The 26611-nt window shown below is 45.3% G+C and overlaps 1 protein-coding gene across 4 annotated transcripts in view; it reads left to right on the top strand.

Moving 5' to 3' along the window:
• Positions 1–26611, top strand: part of SS18 (SS18 subunit of BAF chromatin remodeling complex) — a 191261-nt gene that overhangs the window by 106850 nt on the left and 57800 nt on the right. For all 4 annotated transcript variants that reach the window (XM_029591158.1, XM_029591160.1, XM_029591161.1 and 1 more), the window contains one exon: positions 13325–13492. In XM_029591158.1, coding sequence (XP_029447018.1) covers positions 13325–13492 — 168 coding nt within the window. The remainder of the gene's footprint in view (positions 1–13324; positions 13493–26611) is intronic.

The raw sequence follows: 26611 nt of genomic DNA, 5'->3' as shown, positions 1-26611 counted from the left end.
CTATTTTCAAGGTCTTCCAGTTTTTCTTTAACTCGCTCCATCTCCTCGTGCATTGAGTGCAGTGTGTCTTGGTTTGCTTTAATGTCAGCGCTGTTAGCCTCCGCCCTGGTTTCAACCTCGAATATGCGGCGGCCATGTTCAGCGACATCTTCCTTAAGCTCCTCTATGGACGTCACAATCACCGCCGTTTTAGCTGCGATTTCATCTTTTATTTCCTCGAACCAGTGTTTCATGTCCGCTTTCGAGGGAATTGCAGTATCATCGGGCTGAGACCCCAAAACCTCTTCTAGCTGTTCCGCGGTTTCGTCAGTTGCCGCCGCCATATTGGCTCCCGGAGGCTCGCCTTCCAGCGCCAATTTACTGTATGAATATTTTTTAAGATCCAGCGTTTTGCGCCGAGTCGACATCTGCCGTCGTTCGCGAAGCTAGGGAGAGCTCTCGGTAAAGAAATCTCCCTCGGGGGAGCTCGATGTCAGCAGATTTGTGCAGTGGAGGGAGAGAGACTCAGGTTTATGCTGCCATCTGCTGCGATGACGTCACTTCCTCCTTATTTAAAAGTTTTTATATACCGCGCCATTGGGTAGTAGTCTAGCTGTCTAGGCGGTTTACATAATAAAACATACACAGTATCTTAACATACATCAAGTTAAAATACAATATAATTACAATACAATACAATAATAGCGGATACTAATGTTTATAGAAACAGAATTGAGTGATTCATTGAGATAGATTGTATGCGCATGTGAATAAGTACGTTTTCAGTGCTTTTTTAAACTCGCTATGTTTTACTATTAAACGAATATATTCCGGAATTGAGTTCCATAATATAGGGCCTGCAACTGAAAAGGCTCGTTTTCTTGTCTGTGCCAAACTTGCAGATTTTATTGATGGGATTTCCAAAATACATTTATCCATGGATCGGAGCTGTCTGGTGGGTTTGTATAATCTCAATATCGAGCATAACCAGATTGAGTTAGGATTATGTAATAAGTTATGGATCATGGACAAACTTTTATGAGATACAGTACGATATTGGAAGCCAATGTAGGTGGTACAGTATAGGTGTAATATGGTCTCTGCGTGAAGCATTGTATAGCATTCAAGCTGTGGCATTTTGCACAAGCTGCAGCGGTTGTAAAGAAGAAAGAGGTAGTCCAAGGTATAATGAATTACAGTAGTCCAATGTAGTAAGTATCAAAGCTTGGGTAACAAGACGGAAATCATTTGGTAGCAATAATGACTTAAGTTTCTTCAACATGTGTATTTTGAAAAAAGATTTTTTTTACTACTTCTGAAATGTTGTTGGATAGTGATATTCGGGAATCTATGATCATTCCTAGGTTTTTTGCATGAGATTTAATATGAATATGTTGATTTTCAAATATGAAAGATTGAGATGGTTGATGAATTGAGTCAGGAACGGTAGATAAATTCTGTTTTGGTAGTATTTAATTTTAATCTGTTATGGGATAGCCATGTTTTTATTGTTAAGTGGAGTTGAAGCAAAGAGAATGTTTTAGACCAGGAATCAGAAAATGGAACTATAAATTGTATGTCGTCTGTGTAAATTTTGAAGTTTAGACTTAATCCTGCAAGGAGACGGCATAAAGGTAAAAGATATATGTTAAATAGTAAAGCAGAAAGTGCTGAGCCTTATGGAACACCTGTTTTTGTTGTATACCAGTCAGAATTGCACCTGCCCATAGTAATCCTTTGAGGGCGGTTTGAGATGAAGGAAGAAAACCATTGTAGAGCTGATCCGTTAATACCAATTTGAAGTAAATTAGCTAGTAAGATGTCATGATTAAGAGTGTCAAATGCCGCTGATATATCAAGTAAAACTAATATGTAATTTGTGTTTGAATCAAAGCCTCTAATGATCATGTCGAAAGATGAAATAAGTAAAGATTCTGTGCTATGTTCTTTCCTAAAGCCATGTTGATTATTATGTAGCATATTATTGTCTTCAATGTATTCTGAAACTTGGAGTAATGCAACTGATTCTATGATTGTAGCAATTGAGGTTAGAGTAGCAACGGGTCGGTAATTAGTTAAATCTAAAGGATCATAATTTTTCTTCTTTGGAATAGGTAAGACTGTTTTTTGAGAATGTCTGGGAAGAGACCTTGAGCTAAAGATGCATTAACTATGTTTGATATGGATGGAGCAATTTGTTCTTTTATTTCTTTAAGAATGTAACCAGGACAGGCATTGAAGGGGCTGTTTGGTTTTGATTTTGTTAGTATATTGATAATAGTAGTATCGCTGATTGGGTGAAATTCTGAGAAAGAACAAGCTAATTGAGGAGTTATTGATTTTGGAATAGGTAATGAATCAAATTCAGATGAGAGATCTTCTGTCTTTTTTCTCAAGAATTTGGCGATTTTGTTACATAGTTCATCTGAGGTAATCGATGATATTGCATTTGGAATGGTGGTTAGTTCTTTCATGATTGAAAATAGTATTTTGGGGTTTCCGTGAGCATTAATTATTTTTGAGGTATAGAAAGCTTTTTTGGTTTTTATTATATCTTTCTTGTATTTCTGTAAATAGGTATAGTATTCCTGTTTTTGGCTTGGAAGTGGATTTTTTCTCCATCTGCGCTCTAATTTACGCAGTTTACATTTACATATTTTTAATGTAGTATACCAGACTGCTGTTTTTTTTTATTAAAAGTTTTCTGTGGTTTTAATGGCGCTATAGTATTTAATTTCTCAGTCATGTTGTTGTTCCAAAATGATAGCATTTCGGTAACTTCAGTGTGAGGATTTTGGTTAATTATTGGTATGATAGCGTCAGTCAGTGATTCTATATTAATTTTATTGCGGCGTAGTATCGTGTTATCACAATGGTTATTGGTTACGTTGCTGATGTTTATTTTACAGGTCCCTATAGCTTTTATTAGGTAGTGATCTGACCATGGGACAGGAGTAGTATCTGTTTGAAATGAGAGAAATGACAGATTAAAGTAAATTTGATCCAAGGTATTCCCTAATCTATGGCCAGGGCGGTCGAGCCTGTACCACTCAGGCAAAGAAGGTGCGGATTCTACTCCAGATACTTCCTGATGCCAAAGAGCACAGGAGGTCTCAATCCCATCTTAGACCTGAGGGCCTTGAACAAGTTTCTAAAACAAAATAAAAGTTCAAGATGGTTTCCATGGGCACCTTGATCCCCCTTTTACAAAAAGGGGACTAGCTATGCACCCTCGATCTTAAGGATGCATACACTCACATCGAAATTTTCTTCAGTCACAGGAACTATCATTGATTTGTGGTAGGAAAACAGTACTTCCAGTACCGAGTGTTGCTATTTGGGCTAGCGTCAGCCTCACGGGTCTTCACAAAATGCCTGGCCATGGTGGCGGCTCACCTCCACAGGCTTGAGAGTGCATGTTTTCCCTTATCTGGACGATTGGCTGGTCAGGAGAACATCTCGGGCTAGGGCCATCCAGTCCATGCACTTGACCATCCGGGTTGTTGGAATCACTAGGGTTCTCAACTACCCAAATTTCCATTTTAGCCCATCATTTCAATTGGACTTCATAGGAGCCCTGCTAGACACAGCTCAGGTTAGGGACGTCTTGCCTTGCCCAGAGGGCTGTCACCTTGACGACCATTGTGACAGATCCAGCAGGTGTCAGCTTGGCACATGTTGAGGCTGTTGGGCCATATGGCTGCAATCATCCATGTCACTCCCTTGGCATGCTTACACATGCACAGAGCCCAATGGATCCTGAGGTTGCAGTGGCGCCAGGCCACTCAGAGCCTCCGGGACTGCATCTGAGTCAACCCGACTCTCCATCTCATTGTCCTGGTGGTGGGTACTTTCAGATCTGGATCAGGGGATCTCATTTCAAGGTCTCTATACCCAAATTGTCCTAACCATGGATGCGTCCACCCTGGGGTGGGGAGCTCATGTATATGGCTGAGCACCCAGGGTCTCTGGTCTACCCAGGAACACTTTTGTCAAATCTACTTCCTGGAACTTCAGGCTATCAGGTACGCACTATGGGCTTTCAGCGATAGTCTGTCCAACAAAATTGGCCTGATCAGACCAACAACCAGTTAGCCATGTGGTATGTCATTAAGCAGAATGGTACAGGATCGTACCTCCTGTGTCATGAAACAGTCCAGATCTGGTCATAGGCCCTGCCCCACGAGACAGTGGTCAGGGCCATGTACTAGGCCAAGATGGAGAAAATGTGTAGTCGAGCCTTCAGACTCCATGAGTGATCCCTGGACAAAGGGGTAGCGAATTGGATATTCCACCTCCTGGGGGAGCCCAGACGAAGACCTGTTCCATATGATTCCTTGCAACAGGAAGGTGCCTCTGTTCTGCTCCTTATACAGGTCAGACAGCAAACCAGCCTCTGATGCTTTTGCCTGTCATTGGGGCATGGGTCTTCTATATGCGTATCCTCCGATTTTCCTTAGTGGTGAAGACTCTCTTGAAGCTTCACAAGGATTACCAACCTGCTTGATCCTCATAGCCCTTCATTGGCCGAGACAGGTGTGGTTTCCACTCCTATGGCAGTTGTCCATCCGGAGACCGATCAGTCTGGGGACTTCTCCAGATCTCATCACGCAAGATCAAGGCAGGCTGCGATATCCATCCTCCAGGAGCTGCCGCTCACAGCCTGATGTTGAGAGGTTAATCCTCAGCCACTTGATCTTTCAGAGGATGTGTCTCTAGAAAGCCTTCCACTAGAAAGTCCTATGGACTGTAGTGGAGGAGCTTTTCCATGTGGTGTGAGCAGAAGGCCCTAGATCCGTTCTCCTGCACGAAATAAAAACTGTTTGATTAGGTTCTACACCTGTTGGAGGCTGGTATAAAGACTAACTCAGAGTTCATCTTACTGCAATTGGCACATACCACCAAGGTGTAGATGGTATGCCCATCTCTGTACAGCCTATAGTTATATGATTTATGTGAGGCCTGCTTCAGTTGAAGCCTTCCACTGTGTCTTTCAACCTCAATGTGGTGTTATCTTAGCTGATGAAAGCTCTATTTGAGCCGCTGTGCACCTGTAACCTGAAGTACCTGACCTGGAAGGTCATATTTTTTATGGTGGTCATCTCGGCGAGCAGGGTCAGCAAGCTCCAGGACTTAATGACTTGGCCACCTTACACTAAGTTTTATCAGGATAGGATGGTCTTGCATACGCACCCTAGGCTCCTGTCTAATGTGGTGACGGACTTCCATCTTAACCAGTCCATCGTCCTGCTAATATTCTTTCCCAGGCCCCATTTGTACCAAGGCGAATGAGCACTGCACAGTTTGGACTGCAAGTGAGTGTCAGCCTTCTACCTGGAGCGGACAAAAGCCCATAGCTAGTCCACCCAACTCTTTATTTCTTTTGATAAGAATAGGTTGGCCATTGCCATTGTCAAACAGACACTGTCAAGTTGGTGAGCAGATTGCATCTCCTTCTGTTATGCCCAGGTGGGACTGCATCTTGGGGGTCATCTCAAGGCTCATTCTGTCAGAACCATGGCAGCATCGGTGGCCCACTTGAGCAGTTCCCGTGGAGGAGATCTGCAAAGCTGCAACATGGCATTCTTGACACACATTCACAACTCACTATTTTCTGAATACGGCTGGCCGACGCAACAGTGCGTTCGGCTAGTCTGTCCATCAGAAACTTTTGAGGTGTAGACCCTGCTCTCCCCGCCTAGGCCTGTTTGGGTTCAGGCTGTCTTCCCCTTCTGTTACCAATAGCACTGTTGTGCCCGTTGGCACCTGGTTAGCTATCTGTTGGAGCAGCCTGTAACTAGGGATTCTCCTATGTGTGAGGGCTACCATCCTGCTTGTCCTCTGAGAAAGCACAGTTGCTTACCTGTAACAGGTGGTCTCCGAGGACAGCAGGATGTTAGTCTTCACGAAACCTTCCCGCCACCCCATGGAGTTGGGTTTCTCCAATTTTTTTTATTTTAGTTATAATTCTGATACAAGACTGGAGAGGGACCCTGCGTGGATGCGTTGTATAGGGCGTGCTCGGTGTGCCTAGTTAAAGTTCTAGTAACTTTGACATAGATTTTTCGCATCAGGGCTCCATATGATGTCGCTCATGTGTGAGGATTAACATTCTGCTATCCTCAGAGAAAACACCTGTTACAGGTAAGAAACTCTGCTTTTACATTCACCCTGCCCATGGAAATTTCCTCAGGTTCGTGGTTCAGGAAGTGCACTACTAGTGCACTACTAGTATAAGGTTACTTCTGTTCGGCCTAACTGTGGCCTCAAAAGTATTAATGAAATATCTCTCAGTTGTAGCTGTGTGGCTTTGTTGGCAGGGATTCTGCCTGGACTATTTGTTGGTGACAGATCTAACTCTGGTTAGTGTTTGAGTCCCTTAATATGATCATTTGACTTCTACAATTCCTGGGGTTCCGGGTGAATTTCTCAAAATCCAACTTGGTCCCATCTCAAAGTATTCAGTTTATAGGAGCTTGGATAGAGTTTCTTCAGGAGAAACTGTTGCTTCCTATCAAATGAAACAGTTTTCATCTGCAATGGGACAAAACATCAGTGAAATTGAACTTATTTTTCTGGGTCGGATGGCTGAGGTAGTTCATGTGGTTCCCTTGATTCATCTGTACAAACAGGACCTGCTGTGGACCCTCCAGTGGGATCAACTGCTCCAGCCTTTATCCCATTAAATCTCAGTGATGCCTGAGTTGTTAGATGTTTCACCTCCAGTGGTGAAAGAACATAAGAAACTGCCATGCTGGGTCAGACCCAAGGGTTCATCAAGCCCAGCATCCTGTTTCCAACAGAAGCCAAACCAGGTCACAAGAACCTGGCAAGTACCCAAACACCAAGAAGATCCCATGCTACTGATGCCAGTAATAGCAGAGGCCAATCCCTAAGTCAGCTTGATTAATAGCAGTTAATGGACATCTCCTCCAAAAACTTATCCAAACCTTTTTTAAACCCAGCTTCACTAACTGCACTAACCACATCCTCTGGCAACAAATTCCAAAGCTTAATTGTGCATTGAGTGAAAAAGAATTTTCTCCGATTAGTCTTAAATGAGCTACTTGCTAACTTCATGGAGTGCCCCCTAGTTCTTCTGTTATCCAAAATTATAAATAACCGATTCACATCTACTCGTTCAAGACCTCTCATGATTTTAAAGACCTCTATCATATCCCCCCTCAGCCGTCTCTTCTCCAAGCTGAACAGCCCTAACCTCTTCAGTCTTTCCTCATAGGGGAGCTGATCCATCCCCTTTATCATTTTGGTTCCCCTTCTCTGTTCCTTCTCCATTGCAACTATATCTTTTTTGAGATGCGGCAACCAGAATTGTACACAGTATTCAAGGTGTGGTCTCACCATGGAGCGATACAGAGGCATTATGACACTTTCCATTTTATTAACCATTTCCTTCCTAATAATTCCTATCATTGTTTGCTTTTTTTGACTGCTGCAGCACAGTGAGCTGATGATTTCAAAGTATTATCCACTATGATGCCTAGATCTTTTTCCTGGATGGTAGCTCCTAATATGGATCTAACATCGTGTAACTACAGCAAGGATTATTTTTCCCTATATGCAATACCTTGCACTTCTCCACATTAAATTTCATCTGCCATTTGGATGTCCAATCTTCCAGTCTTGCAAGGTCCTACTGTAATGTATCACAATCTGCTTGTGATTTAACTACTCTGAATAATTTTGTATCATCCGCAAATTTGATAACGTCACTCGTATTCCTTTCCAGATCATTTATAAATATATTGAAAAGCACTGGTCGAAGTACAGATCCCTGAGGCTTTCCACTGAGAAAATTGACCAGTTTGTAATCCATGAAAGGAAATCGCCTCCTATCCCATGACTTTTTAGTTTTCTTAGAAGCCTCTCATGAGGGACTTCGTCAAACACCTTCTGAAAATCCTATACACTACATCTACTGGTTCACCTTTATCCACATGTTTATTAACCCCTTCAAAAAAAATGAAGCAGATTTGTTAGGCAAGACTTCCCTTGGGTAAATCCATGTTGACTGTGTTCCATTAAACCATGTCATTCTATAAGCTCTATGATTCTGATCTTTAGAATAGTTTCCACTTTTTCCCGGCACTGATGTCAGGCTCACTGGTCTATAGTTTTCCAAATCGCCCCTGGAGCCCTTTTTAACTATTGAGGTTACATTGGCCAGTCTTCAGGTACAATGGATGATTTTAATGATAGGTTACACATTTTTACTAATAGATCAGAAATTTCATTTTTTAGTTCCTTCAGTACGCTAGGATGCATACTATCCGGTCCAGGTGATCTGCTACTCTTTTTAGTTTGTCAATCTGGCCCACTACATCTTCCAGGTTCACAGTGATTTTGTTCAGTTCGTCTGAGTTACCACCCTTGAAAACCATCTCTGGAACTGGTATCTCCCCAACATCCTCATTAGTAAACACGGAAGCAAAGAATTCATTTAGTCTTTCTGCAATGGGCTTATCTTCCCTAAGAGCCCCTTTAACCCCTTGGTCATCTAACGGTCCAACTGACTCCCTCACAGGTTTCTTGCTTTGGATATATTTTAAAAAGTTTTTATTGTAAGTGTTTGCCTCTACAACCAACTTCATTTCAAACTCTTTACTACGTGTTCCGGTACATCAGTTGACTCTGTCAACCAGTGTTTCTTGTCAGAGACTGGGGAGTACATTGGAACATGGCCCATAATGGATAGTCTACTGCAAATCAACTTTTAGAGTTACAAGCCATCTGTTATGCATTAAGAATTTTCTCTCACCTCCTCTTGGACAAGAGCATCTTAATCCAGACAGAAAACCAGGTGGCCGTGTTCTGTATAAACAAACAAGGAGGCACGGACTCAAAGCCCCTCCGAATCTGGTCATTTGCTGGTTGCTATAGTGCACGCTTCCAGGTAGCCTACCTTCCTGAACATGCTCAGTAAGAGTCTGATAGCTGGGTCTGTGCTGGCACAATTTTTCACCCATGCATTGTGGCTGATTTATCTTGCTGTCTACAGAGAAACTTGCTTTTACAGATAAGCAAATGTGTTTTCTTTGAGTCTGTTATAGCAGACTGCTATTTCTTTATCATTAATCTACATTCTTTTATATCCTCAGCTAACAGGGATTTCTGCCATTTTCTCCCTTACTACCTCATTTTATGCTTCAGCGCTTGGTGAACCATGGGAAGTTTTCCCCAAAGAGACCAAAAAAGATTTTGAAGGCTCTGGTACATTTTGGTAAACTACTCAGTTCTGCGTTCCAACAAAATAACTGGTCTTCTGGAGATGTATTCTGCAATTTATCTGATAAGTTATCAAGTCTTGCTAAAAATTGTTCTGAGTTAATTTTATTTTTAAAATAAATAACTTTCTAACAACCTCTTCTCCCCTTCCAGTTATCTAAACTGGAAAGCTCTCAAGAAGTTAAAAATGATCAGTCCATGAAAACGTTGATCAGTTTTGTTATTTTGAATGGCTAAATTGGACCTCTCCCTTTTTGTGTAAAAAATTAAGATCTAAAATATACCCTGTTACATGGATCAGGCTCTTAACTACTTGCAAAAAGCCAAAAATATTCATAGCCAAAATAGAACCTGTGGCCAAGCTAGAATTTAAATAATCTATATCATTGTTTTATTATATTTGTTATATTGCTTTCCTGGAGCTATATTTTAGATATACATTTACATTGTAAATTAGGATGTCCTAACCACTGAATTTGTTGAATCTAAAACTGTATTAGAGATTTCTAAAGGTTCATCAGTTAAATCTGTATGACCCTGCGGAGCTCTGTATAACACTAAGAATCCTTGTAACCCGTCCTTGGACTGGTTCTTGTCAACATTTTTTGAGTGACATAATGGAAGGGTTGTCGGAGAAAGGTTTGTCTTTTTGCCAATATCAAAATTTGTAACAAGGTGGACAGCCAGGAAGAAGTGGAAAACATGAGGAGAGATCTAGCAAAGCTTGTGGAATGGTCTAAGGTCTGGCAGCTAAGATTTAAAGCTAAAAAAGGCAGAGTTAATGCATTTAGGATGCAAAAACCAAAGGGAAAGGTACCATACTGGGATCTGGGGGTAATTGTATCTGATAATCTTAAGGTGGGTAAAGCCAGAAAGATGCTTGGTTGCATAGGGAGAAGAATGATCAGCAGTAAAAAGGGAGGTTAGACCTCGCTTGGAATACTGTGTATGATTCTGTAGACTGTACCTTCAAAAGGATATAAACAGGATGCAGTTGGTCCAGAGGATGATTACTAAAATGGTCAGTGGTCTTCGTTGTAAAGCATATGGTGATAGACTTAAAGATCTAAACATGTATACCCTAGAGGAAAGGCAAGATAGGGGAGCTATGATAGAGACATTCAAATATCTCAAAGGTTTCCATGTACAGGAGGTGAGCCTTTTACAATGATAAAGGGACTCTAGAATGTGAGGGGTCATGAGATGAGGTTGCAAGGGGGTAGACTTGGGAGTAATCTTAGGAAATATTTCTTTACAGAGAGGGTGGTAGGTTTGTGGAAGTGGTGGAGACAAATAGTATCTGAATTCAAAAAAGCATGGTATAAATAGAGGGGCTCTCTAAGGAAGTGATGAGAATTATAATGCTAAATTAATTGGTCAGATTGGGTAGACTGGATGGGCTATATGACCTTTTTCTGCCATCATATTTCTGTGTTTTATAAGAATCAAGACAGCTTCCACAGCCAGCGTGTCTGTTACGTAAACATATGGCCAAGCTGCCAGCATGAACTTAGATGGTTTCTGAGGAGTTTTAACCAGTTAGTATCAACCTCTCTGCCCTGTAGCTGGCTTGTTTCCTTTGTCTGTGCCTTCTTTATTATCTCCACTTCCCTTTCCTCTGCTTTTGAAGGACTGAAGGGTGGTTGCCTGCAATACTGCAGACGCCTAACCCTGTCCTAGCACTGTCCTTTACATCTGTCTCAAGAATACTTATGCAACCAATAAATTGGTTAGTCTGATGTGCCACCCTACTCCTGGCATTTTGTTTGCTACACCAGACTAAATCAGCTATCCCTCTGAAGACTTTGCAGCCAAGATATCCCTGTTGCTTTATTACATTGAATGGCTGTCTTCTGGTCAACTGAGATGATTATTCCTAGGTCTGTCTTGTTTAATAGTTTCTTGCTATTGCCCTTGTAAATTTGTAAGGAGTGAATTTTGATATCTCAATTAGCACTGCAGCTCATTTTTCAAATCTTCCAATAATTTTAAGCCCCTTTAATTTTTTTGCCCCTTTCAATGTATGTTGCAGATTTTTTATCATCTGCAAACAGTATCTTTCAAGTTTCTTTCTAGTGTTGCTACTCAAGGTTTTGAAAAGATCTGGTCAAGCTCAGATCTCTGGTGTATACCACTAGTCACTTTACCTTTGCCAGCTTGGACTTCATTGACACCACTCTGCATTCTTTTGCGCAACTAGTTCCTCAATCATTTTACAATTTTCTTTTCTGCTCCCATACCATCCTACTTGTTTACCTTTCTTCTCTGTAGAATAGTGTCCAAAGCCTTATTAAAGTCCAAGTAAGCAACATTTATTGCACCTCGAGTTCACTATTTTTGTCATCTTAGTAAAAAAAAAAAATACAATTGAGTGAAACTATGCTATCTGGAATCCTGTAATGTCTGAAGATGGTATGCCCTCCTTTTTTTTTTTTTTTCTTTTAAAGCATTGTTTCCAAGGTTTTATCCACTTCTGAAGTTAGTCTAATAGTTCTGTTGTTGCTTGCCTCTTTGTTCCCATTTTTATATAGCAGAACTACATCTGCTCTCCTACAGTCCCCCCATTTTCAAGTGTAAACAGGAACAGGCTTGTGAGGGGTGCAGGAAGCTCATTCTTGATGTAAAATTAATTGAAATGCTTGACTGTTAGGTGCTATTCATTAGACCAACACTACATCTTTGCTATGGTTGATATTCTTATATGCAGGTTCTGATATTTATTATTGAAACAACATGAAGTTATGCAAAACAAAGCTGTATATGAACTTTCAAATATGTGAACAGTAGGTGAGATTTCCTATGTTGGATCGTTGGTAATCACTACTGCTTATATATTACACCAACATTAATCCATTTCATATCACTAATCTTATGATGCTCCCAATATCTTACCTTCAAAATATTAATTCTGAACGCATGACCATCATAATAGGCTTCATCGTTGTAGCTTCCGCTTTAGGACTCGGCCTTATGCTTAATCAAAGGTCACGGAAATTAAATCTCTCTATTTTTTTGCCTTTTTCTTATGCAACAATTAAAATGTTCATCCAGTGGAATGCATATATTTAGATACTTAACTTTCTTAGTGTAAAACGATACATCAATTGAACAGATTCTGATGGTCGATCAATTCCAAACTTTGCTTTCATGTCCATTCATCACAGACACCCGACACGGGACTGTGTTTCGGACTTACTTGTCCTTTTTCAAGGGTTGTTCATTATATTCATAAACATGGCAGTATGGCGTTAATTGTTGCATAAGAAAAAGACTTAAAAAAAAATAGAGAGATTTAATTTCCATGACCTATGATTAAGCATAAGGCCGAGTCCTAAAGCAGAAGCTACAACGATGAAGCCTATTATGATGGTCATGCGTTCAGAATTAATATTTTGATGGTAAGATATTGGGAGCGTCATATAAGATTAGTGATATGAAATGGATTAATGTTGGTGTAATATATATGAACTTTCAAGGCCATGTAAGTTCTTCTTCAGCTGTCATGCAGTCTTCAGATCTGAAAAAGGCATTTGGATTTTAGATTCTTAAACATTTGTGTAATTTTCATTTTAGTTAAGTGCAAATAATCCATTTTTATGTGGGATTAATATGATTGCTAGAACTCTATATTTCAGATATACTCCCCTACCCCCACACAGCATGGAGTTTTGCAGTCACCTGGAAAACTTTAGGTTTTTAACATAAGATGATATGTGTACATCATTTATTGATGCTTTGCATTTTATATCAAACAATCTGAGGGTGGCCTGTTTCTCCTTTTGTGCCCATAACCTCAAAGGGGAAACCAGGTGCAGTATTTGGTTTTATTTTTTTTTCACTCTCAACTACAAAAGGAAGGATGCTTCCTCGCTGTACTATTGACTATAGATGTAATTTAGAAAGCACAGAGATACAATAATCTTAACTCACCAAAATGGGTCCAGACATTGGCTTTGTTATTTCTAAGGACACTTCGATATCTGAAGCTTTTAAATGTGAACTAAGTATACATCGTACGTAACATTCTATTTATTTCAACGTTTTCGTTGTAATGGTGAAGAGACTTTGGTAAGAAATAATTGATTCTGATTGTATTTAGGTCCCATGATGCACCAGCAGCCTCCTTCCCAACAATACAATATGCCACAGGGAGGTGGGCAACATTACCAGGGACAACAGCCACCTATTGGAATGATGGGCCAAGTTAACCAGGGAAATCACATGATGGGTCAGAGGCAGATTCCTCCCTATAGACCCCCCCAGCAAGGTAAGTGTGTTCAAGCAATTTCAGTTTTTGTTTCAGTAACTAGAGTGGCATGACTGTTCAATCCTGAGTTTCATTTTATACCAGATTTAACACTGAGTAAGCCTTATGTACCACATGCAGGTTCTATGTTGTCTTAATTTCTGCAGAATTTATTCTGAAAACAAAAAAAGTTATTACATAAATATGAACTTGAGAGGCAAAGTTAATGTTGCTTTCTTAGCGTGTAGCAGATGGACTCAGGACCAATGGGTATAGTGTACTCCTGCTAGCAGTTGGAGACGGATCAGATTTCAATCTGATGTCAGCCCCTAGTACATATACCCCTGCAGGAAATGCAGCTTTTCAGTATTTTCCGTCTCCATAGCAGTTAGGGACTATCTGCACGCTCTCAAGCGTTAGATCAAATTTAAAGAAGAAAACCTACCTGAAGACGAGCCCCGCTCTCCTGCGGTGATATCCTCTGGTCCCTCCCCCAGTTGAGATTCCCGAGGTGATTTCCGTGGTCCCTCGGAGGTGAGCCTCGGTCCGGCGGCTGAATCGTGGCGAGGACCTAGCCGCTGATCCTTCGGGCGCGGCTGAGAGGCAGCGGGTGCACCCTCGAGCGCGGCGGTGAAGGTATTTGCCCTCTCCCCCCGTAGCCGGAGACCGCCCGGGACGAAACCGGGAAGCGCCAAAGACAAGGTAAGGTAGAAATCTTTTACTCGAATCCGGTCTCTGAGGGTCGAGGACGAGCACAGGTCACTGACCGGGACCAGTGCCACCGGGTTGATCCGCCCTAGCAGGGCCAGGCACCGGCTATTCCAAGAATCTGCCCTCATGGAGACTCTGAGGGGGTCGCCATATTTCCCGTGTGCTCGCCGTCGCCATCTTGGCCTACTCGCCGCGCCGTTCACCTCCGAGCGCACATCTCCGAGCCAGGCGCTCAGAGCACTTGTGCGCATAGACTTTTGTGCGCATAACTTGCGCGCACATAGCCGAGCGCATATCTACGGCACAGCCACGCGCACAACTTACACGCTCAATCTAAGCGCACCAGAGCGCATAAGATTTACGTGCCGACAACCATGGCACCCCCAGGAACAGAAATTAAAGCGCAAGGCCTCTGCCCGGCATGCCACAACAGAGCCGCACAAAGCGAGGAGGCCGATGCCCTGTGCACGCAGTGCGAGGAGGCCCTGGGAGATCCAGCTCAGGGCCAGTCTCACCCAGGGCCGAGTTCCAGCTCCTCAGGGGGCACCCCGGACCTAGCCAGGGGGACCCCTCCATAGACGGGGACTCCCAAGGAACCAGCGCCTCTCGGCTTTGATCCAGCATCCATATCATGGGTGGAGTTTTTCAAGGGGATTCACGCCTTTGTTCAAATGCAAACTGAACCTCTGGCTGTCCAACCACATGCTCCACCGGAGGACCCACATGCTCCAGGCCCCTCAAGACCTAGGCACAGGCTCCCATTACCCAGAAGCCCCACCTACGGGGACTCGGACACCTCTGAGGAAGAAGCCGAACCCCTAGAAGAAGAGGAGCTCCCCCCCGGGGGCAGAGCCTCACCGAACCATGAGATGCTTCTTCACAAAGGACGAGCTCCTGGACCTGGTCAATCAATGTCTGACTGAGCTCGCTATCCCGGGCCCAGGTACTTCGGGGGAACCGAAACCGAACCCCCTGCTGGAGGGTCTTCGACAGACTTCTCGCCATTTCCCTCTGTTACAAGGAGCACAACAGCTGACCTGGAATGGAATGCTCCGGAGTCCGCATTCAAAGGGGGATGAGCCTTGGCAGCCCTGTACCCCCTGGACCCAGCAACCAAAGATCTTCTTGCATGCCCAAAAGTGGATGCTATGGTCTGCGTGGTCTCTAGGCGCACCACTATCCCAGTGGAGGGAGGAGCTGTGCTCAGATGCACATGACCGTCTGGAGTCCATCCTCAAACAATCATTTGACGTCGCCGCTATGTCTCTACAAATTGCAGCCTGCTGTACCGTGGTGACACGTACCTGCCTATCACAAACCAGGAACAACACCCCGGGAGAAGACATGGAACCAGCGATATCATTCCTAGCGGACGCTGCCTCCGACCTAGTGCGCACAGCGGCCAGAGGAGTGTCCTCTGCGGTGGCTGCCAGTAGACAACTCTGGCTCCGAAGCTGGTCGGCCGACGCATCTTCCAAAACGCGCCTCACAAGGATGCCCTTCAAAGGATCCCTCCTGTTCGGCAGCGAACTAGAGAAACTGGCCGACAAATGGGGCGAGTCCCCATTGCTGCGACTGCCGGAAGATAAGACAAAGAGAAATCAGCGTCCCTTCCCCAGATCCTCCAGGGGCAGAAGTTTGCAGCGCTTCAATCCTTACAGGAACAACTATCAAGCGCCCTACGGTTCCTACGGGCAGGAACCAGTCCTTTCGGACCAAGCACAACAAGAGGGGAGCTAGCTCGGGTACGGGCCCCAGCCGCACCCCACATTGAGATTCAGCCAACCCATCCAAGGGAAGAAGCCATAGGGGGCAGATCAGCCCTATTCTACCACAGATGGGTCGAGATAACCTTGGACAAGTGGGTCCTAGCCATCATTCGGGAGGGGTACTACCTGGATTTCCTACGAACCCCTCCAGACAAGTACGTGGAGTCCCCCTGCCACGACCCCTCCAAGAGGGCAGCAGTGGAAGATACACTGTCCAGGCTACTGGCACTCGAGGCCATAACCCCAGTACCTCCACAGGAAATAAATACTGGCCATTATTCAATTTATTTTATCATTCCCAAGAAAGAGGGAACATTCAGGCCCATCCTGGATCTCAAGTCTGTCAACCGCCACCTCAGGATCCCTCGCTTCCGCATGGAAACCCTACGATCTGTTATAAGGGTGATACAACCAGGAGAGTTTTTCACATCCCTGGATCTTTCGGAGGCCTATCTGCACATCCCCATTCATCAGGAACATCAGCGCTACCTACGCTTCAAAATCCTGAACCATTACTACCAGTTCCGGGCACTACCCTTCGGGTTAGCCACAGCACCCCGGACGATCACCAAAGTGTAATAGTGGTGGTGGTGGCAACACTGAGGAAGGAAGGAATCCTTATTCACCCCTACCTGGACGATTGGCTGATCAGAGCAAAGTCACCGGAGGAAAGCCGCCAAGCAACCAGCAGAGTCAAAACTCTACTGGAAAGCCTAGGATGGGTAGTCAACACAAACAAAAGCTCCCTACAGCCCTCACAGTCGCTGGAGTACCTAGGAGTCCGATTCGACACCTAAGAGGACAAGGTCAGCCTGACCCCCACAAGGAGATCAAAATTGTGGAACCGGCTACAAACCTTGCTGGACGATCCTCGTCCCACAGCATGGGATTACCTGCAAGTCCTCGGGCTGATGGCATCCACACTGGAAGTTGTGTCATGGGGGCGAGCCCACATGAGACCCCTACAGCGCTCACTCCTATCACGGTGGAGCTCACGGTCCCAGAACTACACCGTACGTCTATCACTCCCAGGCAGAGTTCGGACCCAGCTATGGTGGTGGCTGCCGGCCAGCCACATGAGCCGGGGATCAAGTCTGTCCTCCCCAACTTGGACTCTACTCACCACAGATGCCAGTCTGAGGATGGGGAGCACACTGCGAGGAGCTAACTGCCCAAGGGCAGTGGAACGCAGAAGAGGCGGGATGGAACATCAACCACCTAGAAGCGCGAGCAGTCAGACTAGCCTGCATGCGGTTTGCCCACAGACTTCGAAACAAAGCGGTCAGAGTAATGTCTGACAACGCCACGACAGTGACCTACATCAACCGGCAGGGGGGAACCAGAAGCCAACAGGTGTCCCTAGAAATAGACCCCCTGATGGCGTGGGCGGAAGCAAACCTCCAGGAGATCTCCGCTGTCCACATCGCCGGGAAAGACAACATCACGGCAGACTTCCTCAGCAGGGAAAGTCTAGACCCAGGAGAATGGAGGCTGTCACCCACAGCCTTCAAGATAATAGTGAATCGGTGGGGGACACCGGACATGGACCTTCTGGCAAACAGATCCAACGCCCAAGTATCCAGATACTTCAGCTGCAGGCGGGAACCGCAGTCCCAAGGGATCGATGCCCTGGTACAGCCCTGGCCTCCGGGGACTCTACTATATGCCTTTCCATCATGGCCCCTACTGGGCGCAATCATTCACAAGATACACCTACACAAGGGACTAGTTCTTCTGGTGGCTCCAGACTGGCCAAGAAGACCCTGGTACGCAGACATGAGAAGACTGCTGGCAGGGAACCCCCTACCCCTGCCCCCATACAGGGACCTGCTACAACAAGGTCCGATCCTCCACGAGGACCCAGCTCAATTCTCTCTTACAGTCTGGCCATTGAGAGGGCTCGCCTGAGAAAGAACGGGTACTCAGGGGCGGTATTCAACACCCTCCTACGGGCACGCAAGTTCTCCACATCACTAACGTACATAAGGATCTGGAGAGTATTTGAAGCCTGGTGTGAAGACCACAACATCAAACCACGCTCATTCACCGTCCCCGTGATCCTGGAATTCTTACAGAATGGACTACAAAAGTGCCTGTCCCTCAACTCCATTAAGGTACAGGTGGCTGCCCTGTCATGCTACGGCTCCAAGAGCGAGAGCGACAGCATAGCCTCTCACCCGGACATGTCACGCTTCCTGAAAGGAGTCAAAAACATTCGCCCACCACTAAAGTGGCCGGTACCTCTGTGGAATCTCAATCACATTTTGGACTTTCTAGCGGGAACCGATTTCAGATGCCTACGAGGCCTGTCCCTTTGCCTGTTAACCTTGAAGACGGTGTTTCTGCTGGCGGTGTGTCAGCCCGCCGCATATCGGAATTACAAGCACTGTTCTGCCGTGAGCCGTTCCTCAGGCTCACCCCGGGGTCCATCCAACTACGCACGGTCCCCTCCTTCCTCCCCAAAGTGGTCTCACGCTTCCACCTTAACCAGACCATCTCGCTACCAACGACGGATGCCCGGAAGAATTTGGAAGAAGCCCGTAGTCTCCGCCACCTCAACATCGGCAGACTCCTATCCAGATACCTGGCATTGTCCGAGCCTGTACGAAAAACGGACCACCTTTTCGTCCTTCACAGCGGAAAGAAACAAGGGGAAGCGGCCTCACGGGCAACCATCGCCCGCTGGATCAAGGAAGTCATCAAGGCGGCCTACGTAAAAGCTGGCAAGCCACCACCTCTACAGGTCAAGGCCCATTCTACCAGAGCCCAGGCAGTATCATGGGCAGAAACTAGAATGCTGTCATCTGCAGGGCGGCTACATGGTCTTCCATCCATACCTTCTCCAGATTCTACCGTCTGGATGTTCAGGCTCGGGAGGACACAGCATTTGCAAGGGCAATACTAAGTGGGTCACGGGCAGCCTCCCACCCGGATCAGGAGTAGCTTTTATACATCCTATTGGTCCTGAGTCCATCTGCTACACGCTAGGAAATGGAGAAATTACTTACCTGATAATTTCGTTTTCCTTCGTGTAGACAGATGGACTCAGCATCCCACCCTTGGCTGCCGTCACGCAGGGCCTTCAAATGTTCAAGGATAAGCCATGTTTTTCATTTACCTAGGGCATCCACCCTGCCGGGTGTCGACGCCTTCCGGTTGAGTACACTGGCGGTCTCCAGCTATAGTCAATCAACCAGTTCAAGTTAATCAAGTTTAACGTTTAACCAAGTTAGGAAGTTATCCAAGTTAACCAAATTATTAAGTTAATCAATCAGTCAGTTACACATATATCCACAATACTTTTCGAGGAGAATACTGAAGAGCTGCACTTCCTGCAAGGGTATATGTACTAGGGGCTGACGTCAGATTGAAATCTGATCCGTCTCCAACTGCTAGCAGGAGTACACTATACCCATTGATCCTGAGTCCATCTGTCTATCAGGTAAGTAATTTCTCCATTCTTTGACCTGTAGGGCATTACTTTCTCAGTTTAGAAAAAAACAACCCCAAAAAGTTCAAATATGAAAGATGATGGTCAAATACAGCTAAAAGAAATGCTACTCCATGGGCAGATAAGTTGAACTATTATTGCTGAGAAAAGTAGCTTTCTTTGATAAATTAGTTAAATAGTAGAGGAAAGTGAGTGGAGGGGAATATATTCTATGTTCTCAAATTTTGTAAAGGAACTGAAATGAAAAAGAAAATAAAAACAAAAGTACACTGGATTTTATAAGATACGCGCGTAGCCGCGCATATCTTAATATAATCCGGGGTCGGCACGCGCAAGGCTGCGCAAAATCAGCAACCTGCGTGCGCCGAGCCGCGCAGTCTGCCTCCGTTCCCTCCGAGGCCGCTCCGAAATAGGAGCTGCCTCGGAGGGAACTTTCCTTCCGCTTGCCCTACCTAAATCCCCCCCCCCCCACACCTTTTGTTGTGCAAGTTACGCCTGCTTCCAACAGGCGTAACTTGCTCACGCCGGCACAGGCCGCAGTGCCGGGGGACCCGGGACCGCCCTCCCGCCCCTTTTTTTTTTTTATTTAAATTTTATTGGCATCCGAAACAATAACATAGCCATATCCGGCCTCCCGCCCCTTTTACGAAGCCCCGGGACTTACCCGTGTCCCGGGGCTTTGCGCGCGCCGGCGGCCTATGCAAAATAGGCGCGCCGGCGCGCAGGGCTTTTAAAATCTAGCCCATAATGCTATACACTTTTAGCTTGTTCAGACATTTCAGTGGTGTATGCATATTTTTAGAATTTGATTAAACGTAGTCCAGTGAGTTGAGCGTGGTATATGCTATGAAGTCAAATTTAAGAGATTCTTCATGTAATATGTTTGGTTTTTTTTAAACTGCATGCAGAATCCTTCCTTTCCATTTCATCCTGCTACATCAGTTCAGTCCGAGCAAGTGGGTTATGTCCCTTTACCAGCAAATGGAGGCAGATAGATTGATTTCTCCAGTGACGACATCGCCATTCTGTATAGATGAGAACTCTGCCTCCAGCAGATGGTAGGCTGTCTGGTGGTGCAGCGGGATTCTTGTGAAGGCATTGAAGCTGTTTCAGGCCAGGCTGCTAGTGTGCCAGTTGTGCACGAGCCTGTTAGCAGAGGCTTCCAATTCCAGAGGGGACTTGATTGAGCCTGGGGGCGGGGGCCATCTCTCTCAAAAAATAAATAAATAAAATAGAACGATTGAGAGGAGTTTCTGCCTTGGATCTTGTGAGTAACAGAGACCTCTGATTTTCCTCTCTAGCCCCTCTCCCTTTCCTCACACATTCAGCTTAAGCTGATATTTAAAAAAAAAAAAAAGAGGTGTTCTTTAACTGAAGGGCTACAGAGCCATTTGCTCAGCAATCATTCTCTGGGTGAGTACAATCCATTGCTTAAGGGTTATTTCTGTTGGCCACTTACCTTTCAAGTTAAGCTGGGGGGGGGGGGAGACGACTGCTTCGGCCTCTATGGAGAAGCAGAGTCACAGCCGTCACTGTGGCTGTAGGAGAACCGCATCCATGATGTGGCTTCTTTATTCCTTCTGCATTTTGTCCAGGGAAGTCCCCAAAGAGTGTTCTTCAGCAATCTCTGCTGGATCAAAAAATCTGTTAGGTTGAGAAGCCAATATGTCTCCCTCTGGTGCCCGGGAGGAGGCTGTGAGTGCCATGGTTTTGGCAGGAACAGTGGCCATTCTCCCATAACTGTCTCTTCTCCTCTATAATAGCGGAGGCCCTCCGAAATGGCAATGAGGTTCCTCCAGTCCTACTACCTGTTCCAAGACCCTTTTTGCCAGGTCCTGTGGGTCAGGCAGGTTCTGGGTCTGAATGCGTCCCAGAATTTTTCAGGTGCTTACATCAGGCTTTCTGTGTAATTCAGAAGCCTGATTGGGGCGAGGTTTTTCAGAGGGACTTGCTCAGGCTGTTGTCATGGTTCCAGTGCTGTGCAAACATCCTAGGGAGCTAGAAGATTTGGATGACCAGAGGATCTTGATTGTGCTAGCAGAATGTCTTTAGAGGAAGGTGAAATTCTCTTTGACAGAGAGGATGATTCAAGTCATCTATCTCTTTCACAAGGATGAGATTGCCACGCTGATTGACTACATGATTTCTTGCCTTCAGATAGTGGAGGAGACCAAGGAAGAGGCTTTTGTCTGGGATCCTATTATTAAGGGGTTCGCAAGTCTTCAAAGACCTTTCCCCTCCATTGGGCGATAGAGCAGATGTTATGCTCCTGTGTCTACTCCCAAGGAGGTGAAAAATCATGTTTGTATTCTCTTCCTCCTGAAGCTGTCAAGTGTTTGTTCCAGGTGCCGTGAAGGGGGATGAGGTGTACTGGTCACCACCATTCCAGTGGAGAGTAGGATTTCCCTCAAGGACCCTCAGGGTAGGAAAATAGAGGCTCATTTATTTACTTCTGCGGCTCTGGCAGTTTCAATTTCTATTTGTGGTGCCTTTGTGGTTATGGTGCTCTTGCGCTGGATTTAGCACCTTCAGGAAAGCGAAGAGTCAGCTAGAATGGAATTTGCTGTTGCATTCTTGAGACGTATTGTATGATCTGCTCCACACTTCTGCTCAGCCTGTGGCTTCAACTGTAGTTGCTTGGAGTCTCCTTTGGCTTCATAATTTGTCCGCTGATTCTTGGGCTAAGTCACGTTTGGGTAAGCTTCCCTTTAAAGGCGGCTTATAGTTTGGGGAAAATTTGTGTCTGTTGACTAGGGACCTTAGTCAGTTTTGTGACTCTAGATGGTATAGACCAAGGAGGCTGCAGTCTTCTTCCTTCCAGGGGTCTCAGGCCTCCAGGTGTAGGGCTCAGGGTTTTCAGAGCTTTCGGAAACCAAAACCAGTTCAGCTGCTTCAGGAATCAGTTGCATTTCTCAGTGAGACTCACTTCTTGGTTGTTCCTGTGAGCAGTCGCCTGCAGCTTTTTTTTTTTTTTTTTTTTAACCAGGAGTTGGACCCATATAACTGCAGATTAATGAGCTTTGAACCTCATCCAGCTGGGGGTATGCATTAGAGCTTTGATTGTCAGTTCCCAATGTGTTTATGATCTTGCACATCTGTTACCAAACATCAAGTAGCATTCTGTTGTGACTTCAGCTGTTGTGCACTGTAGTGCCAGTAGCTCCATTGGAAAGGGACCTTGGTTGGTATGCCATCTACTCCAAAGAAGGATGGATCTTACTGGCCTGTTCTGTACTTCAAGGGAGTAAACAGTCTCTGGGTCTCTTCCTTCCAGATGAAGGTGCTTCGTTCAGTGCTTATGACTGTCTGATGAGGCGAGTACCTGTCTTCACTGGATCTGTCTGAGGCCTACTTTCCTGGTTTTCACGTATATAAGCAGCTGAATTAGCCATGCTGTATGGGTACGTCCTCCGTGCCACTAGATGGCGGAGCTCTCAAAGTCTATTAAAGACTTAGCTAGGTATTCCCTCCCTCCTGTATCCTGACAGGATTACCTCAAGCTCCTCAGTCTGAATTTTTCCGCGCAGCAGTGTGCGTGGAGCTCTCTCCTTCTCCTCTCTTTACATTGCAAAAGTATAAAAACCATCTGTTTACTCGATTCATCAAAGAAGAAAGGAAATATGGAAAAGAAGTAAAAATAAATAAATCTGTCTCAGCAGCCTGCCCATCTGAGAGAGTTTCCAACATCTCGGGGCATTCACTCCCCCTTCCGGATAATGATTGCCTCAGCTAACCTCCTCAGTTGACCCCCCCCCCCCCCCGATTCATAGGGCTGGCATTGAGTAGAGGCAGGGAGAGGGCTACAAGACATTTATTTTTATAAGCTGCTAACGGAGACTGGGGGCATGTTCTTACCACTCTCCCGACTGCAAGGCCGCAGTATCCGGCGCGCTGTGACATCAGGCCATTTTCAGAAGCGAGCCTCAATCCAAAAAAAAAAACCAAAGGAGCAAAAAAGAATTTCAAACTCCGGCTCCAATGCGCGGGCATGAGTGCGGGCATGAGCGCCGGCATGCCACGATGCCAAAATGGGCGCCGATGCATAGACGCCAGAACCAGTGTGCCATTACACTGACGCAGAGACAGTGTCCACTCAAGTGCCGGTGCACCGAGACAAGCGGCCGCCGATGTGTCGATTGGCTGCCGGCGAGCTGATGCATTGACGCGGCTGCTGGGGTTTTTCCCTTTGTGCGCAGAAGCACTGAAGATAACGCATGCGCTGTGAGTGCCGGTGCACCGAGGCAATTCGGAAGAATCTCACCTAGTGAATGGTCCCGTGGAATCTTCTTAGGGGTGTCAGTCTATAATCCCCATCTTGGATTCTGGTCACGTCGGATGCAAGCTGTTCTTGCTGGGGGCTCATTGTCTGAACCAGATACCACAGGACACCTGGTCTCTGGTGGAAGAACCTTGGTCGATCAACAGATTGGAAACCAGGGCGATCTGGTTGGCGCTCCTTCATTTTCTCCCTTTCATTCAGGTGCTTTCTGACAGTACAACAGCAGTGTATATGTAAACAGGCAGGGCAGCACCAGAAGTCAAGGGGTTTTGGAGGAGACTTATCTTCTTTTCCCCTGAGCAGAGGGAAAACCTGTAGCTCCTTTCAGCAGCACACATTGCCAGGCAAGAGAGAGTGCAAGCTGACTTTCTAAGCAAGAATAGTCTAGATTCTGGTGAGTGGGAGCTCAGGGAGGATGCCTTTCATTGCTTTGTCCTCAGGTGGGGTGTATGCACATGGATCTGATGGCAACTTGCAAGAATGCTAAGGTTCCGCAGTTTTTCAGCCATTGCAGGTGCTGGGTTCCTGAGGCATAGATGCTTTTCCTCAGCCCTGGCCAAAGGGGAGTTTCTCTTTGTGCTCCCTCCTTGGCCATTGGTTGGCAGGCTCCTGTGACGGATAGAGCAGGCGAACAGTCAAATGATTCTGGTAGCTCTGCATTGATCTTGGAGACAATGGTATGCAGATCTGATAAGGCCTCAGGACGACTCTCTCCTTCGCCATCCAGTCACTAGGGGTCTTCTGTGTCAGGCCCCAATCATACTGGAAGATCCTTCTCAGTTTTATCTTATAGCCTGGCTCTTGAAAAGGCATGCTTGAGAGAGAAGGGGTATTTGTACTCCGTTATTGCTTCGGTCTTGAAGACTCGTAAGTCTTCTACATCTTTGGCGTGTTCTATAAGCATTCTGCAGACATTTGATGTCTCCTTGGTGTTCTGATGTCCTATGCATTTTGGCCTTTTTCCTGCATGGCTTAGGTAGGGGTCTGGCTTTGAATTCCCGAAGGCTCAGATTGCTGCTATCTCAATTTACAGGGGTAAAGTTCCCAATTTCTGATAGTGAAGAAGCTTTGTCCTCTGTTTCGCTGTTGGTTCCTCAATGGGTCCTGTTTCTCCAAATCTTGGTTCTTCCACCTCTTTGAGACTTTAAAGCAGATTTCCTTGAAGGACCTTATCTTGAAGGCTGTTTTTCTGGTGGCAATTTGTTTGACTCACTGTGTATTTCCTTAATCCAGATGCTTTCTTGCTGAGATCCTTTTCTTGTCATAGGGCCCAATTGGGTGCTTTTGTCCAGTACCTTCTTTCTGTCAAAAATGGTATATCTTTTTTTATTTGAATCAGCTAATTAAGCTTCCATTTTCTTTCCAAAGGATGAATGTTATGGCGACAACAAATGGAGGCATCTAATTCTTTTTGAGAACGATCAGGCTGGTTGTTCTGTTTGAATATCCATGTAAGCGGGAGGTGGCCTCTAAGGGCATTATTGCTAGGTGAATTAGGGATGCTATTGCTTCAGTGTATTTGTTTAAGGGTCAGAGAACTCCTGAGATTATTTGGGCTCATTCCATGAGGGTGCAGTTGGCATCTTGGGCAGAGATAATGTCAGTTGCCCCGGAAGATGCATGTAAGGTGGCTGTATGGTAGTCCTTGCTTGCTTTGTCAAGCATTATCGCCTGGACATTGCAGTGAAAGAGTTTGCAGCTTATTGAGATGGGTCCTTAAAGATGCCCTTACTTTCTCAATCCCTGGTTAGTGGAGGCTTGGGTACTTCCCACTTGTTTGGACTGGACTCGTGTAACAGGATGAAATGGAAAGAGACATTTTTAGTCTCTGGTGGAAGAACCTTGGTCGATCAACAGATTGGAAACCAGGGCGATCTGGTTGGCGCTCCTTCATTTTCTCCCTTTCAGGTGCTTTCTGACAGTACAACAGCAGTGTATATGTAAACAGGCAGGGCAGCACCAGAAGTCAAGGGGTTTTGGAGGAGACTTATCTTCTTTTCCCCTGAGCAGAGGGAAAACCTGTAGCTCCTTTCAGCAGCACACATTGCCAGGCAAGAGAGTGTTAATTTTCTTGCCATTAGTCCTGCTATACCAGTCCAGGACCCTTCCAGGAAGCAGGGCCTTTGCAGCTGCAGACTGTATGTTTTCAGCAATCCGTTTGTTGGCCTTAGATTTCCCATACTTAGCTGTGCTTCCCTTGCTTGTATTACCTTTGCAGGAAGGTGGAGTTCAAGAATTTCTCTCTTCATTGCAAAATGTATATTATTGTGTGTTAAATTCCTGTCGTACGTGTTTTTTTTTTTCAGTGCTTTGTAATAAGAATATCGAGTTCTCACTGTGCTGCACCACCCTATACATAGTGGCGATGATGTCGCCAGAGAAATCAGTGTCTTTGCCTCCATCTGCTAGTAGGGCGACATAACCCACTTGTTTAAACTGGACTGGTGTAGCAGGACTAATGGAAAGAAAATTTAGCAGGTAAAAATGTCTCCATATGTAGGTAATGTACAGTAGTTCTTGTTCCAGTACACAATGGAATTAGGCTATAAAATCACATTGTGTTAATGCTGATGTTGGCTAGCCGAAGAGCCCCTTTGGGCTGAGAGTCCAGAAAGTGACTGCCTCTGTTCTGTCCAGTTTTCTGTGTCGGCATGCTCTCTTCCTCTGATGTAGAGAGGTTGGTTTATCTTGGAAAGAGAATATGCTGATACAGCAAGTAGGGCAGGTTTGTGGTGGCTGTGATTAAAAATTGGCCCAAATGAAAGCAGCAGAAATCTCTCTCAAGTTTTAATGATCATTTGGCCACTAGATGGTCACATATTCTTATGGATGCCATTGACCATCAGGCTACTTGATTTCTGCTAAGGCCCAAGTTTAGCAGGCTCCTCCATCTGGCATGTTGACCATTTTTAAAACTGAGATTTACTGCT

The sequence above is a fragment of the Rhinatrema bivittatum genome, chromosome 2, assembly GCF_901001135.1.
Source record: "Rhinatrema bivittatum chromosome 2, aRhiBiv1.1, whole genome shotgun sequence".
NCBI classification, from domain to species: domain Eukaryota; kingdom Metazoa; phylum Chordata; class Amphibia; order Gymnophiona; family Rhinatrematidae; genus Rhinatrema; species Rhinatrema bivittatum.
Note: the sequence above shows the minus strand (reverse complement) of the source record. Positions and strands in the feature narration are given on the sequence as shown.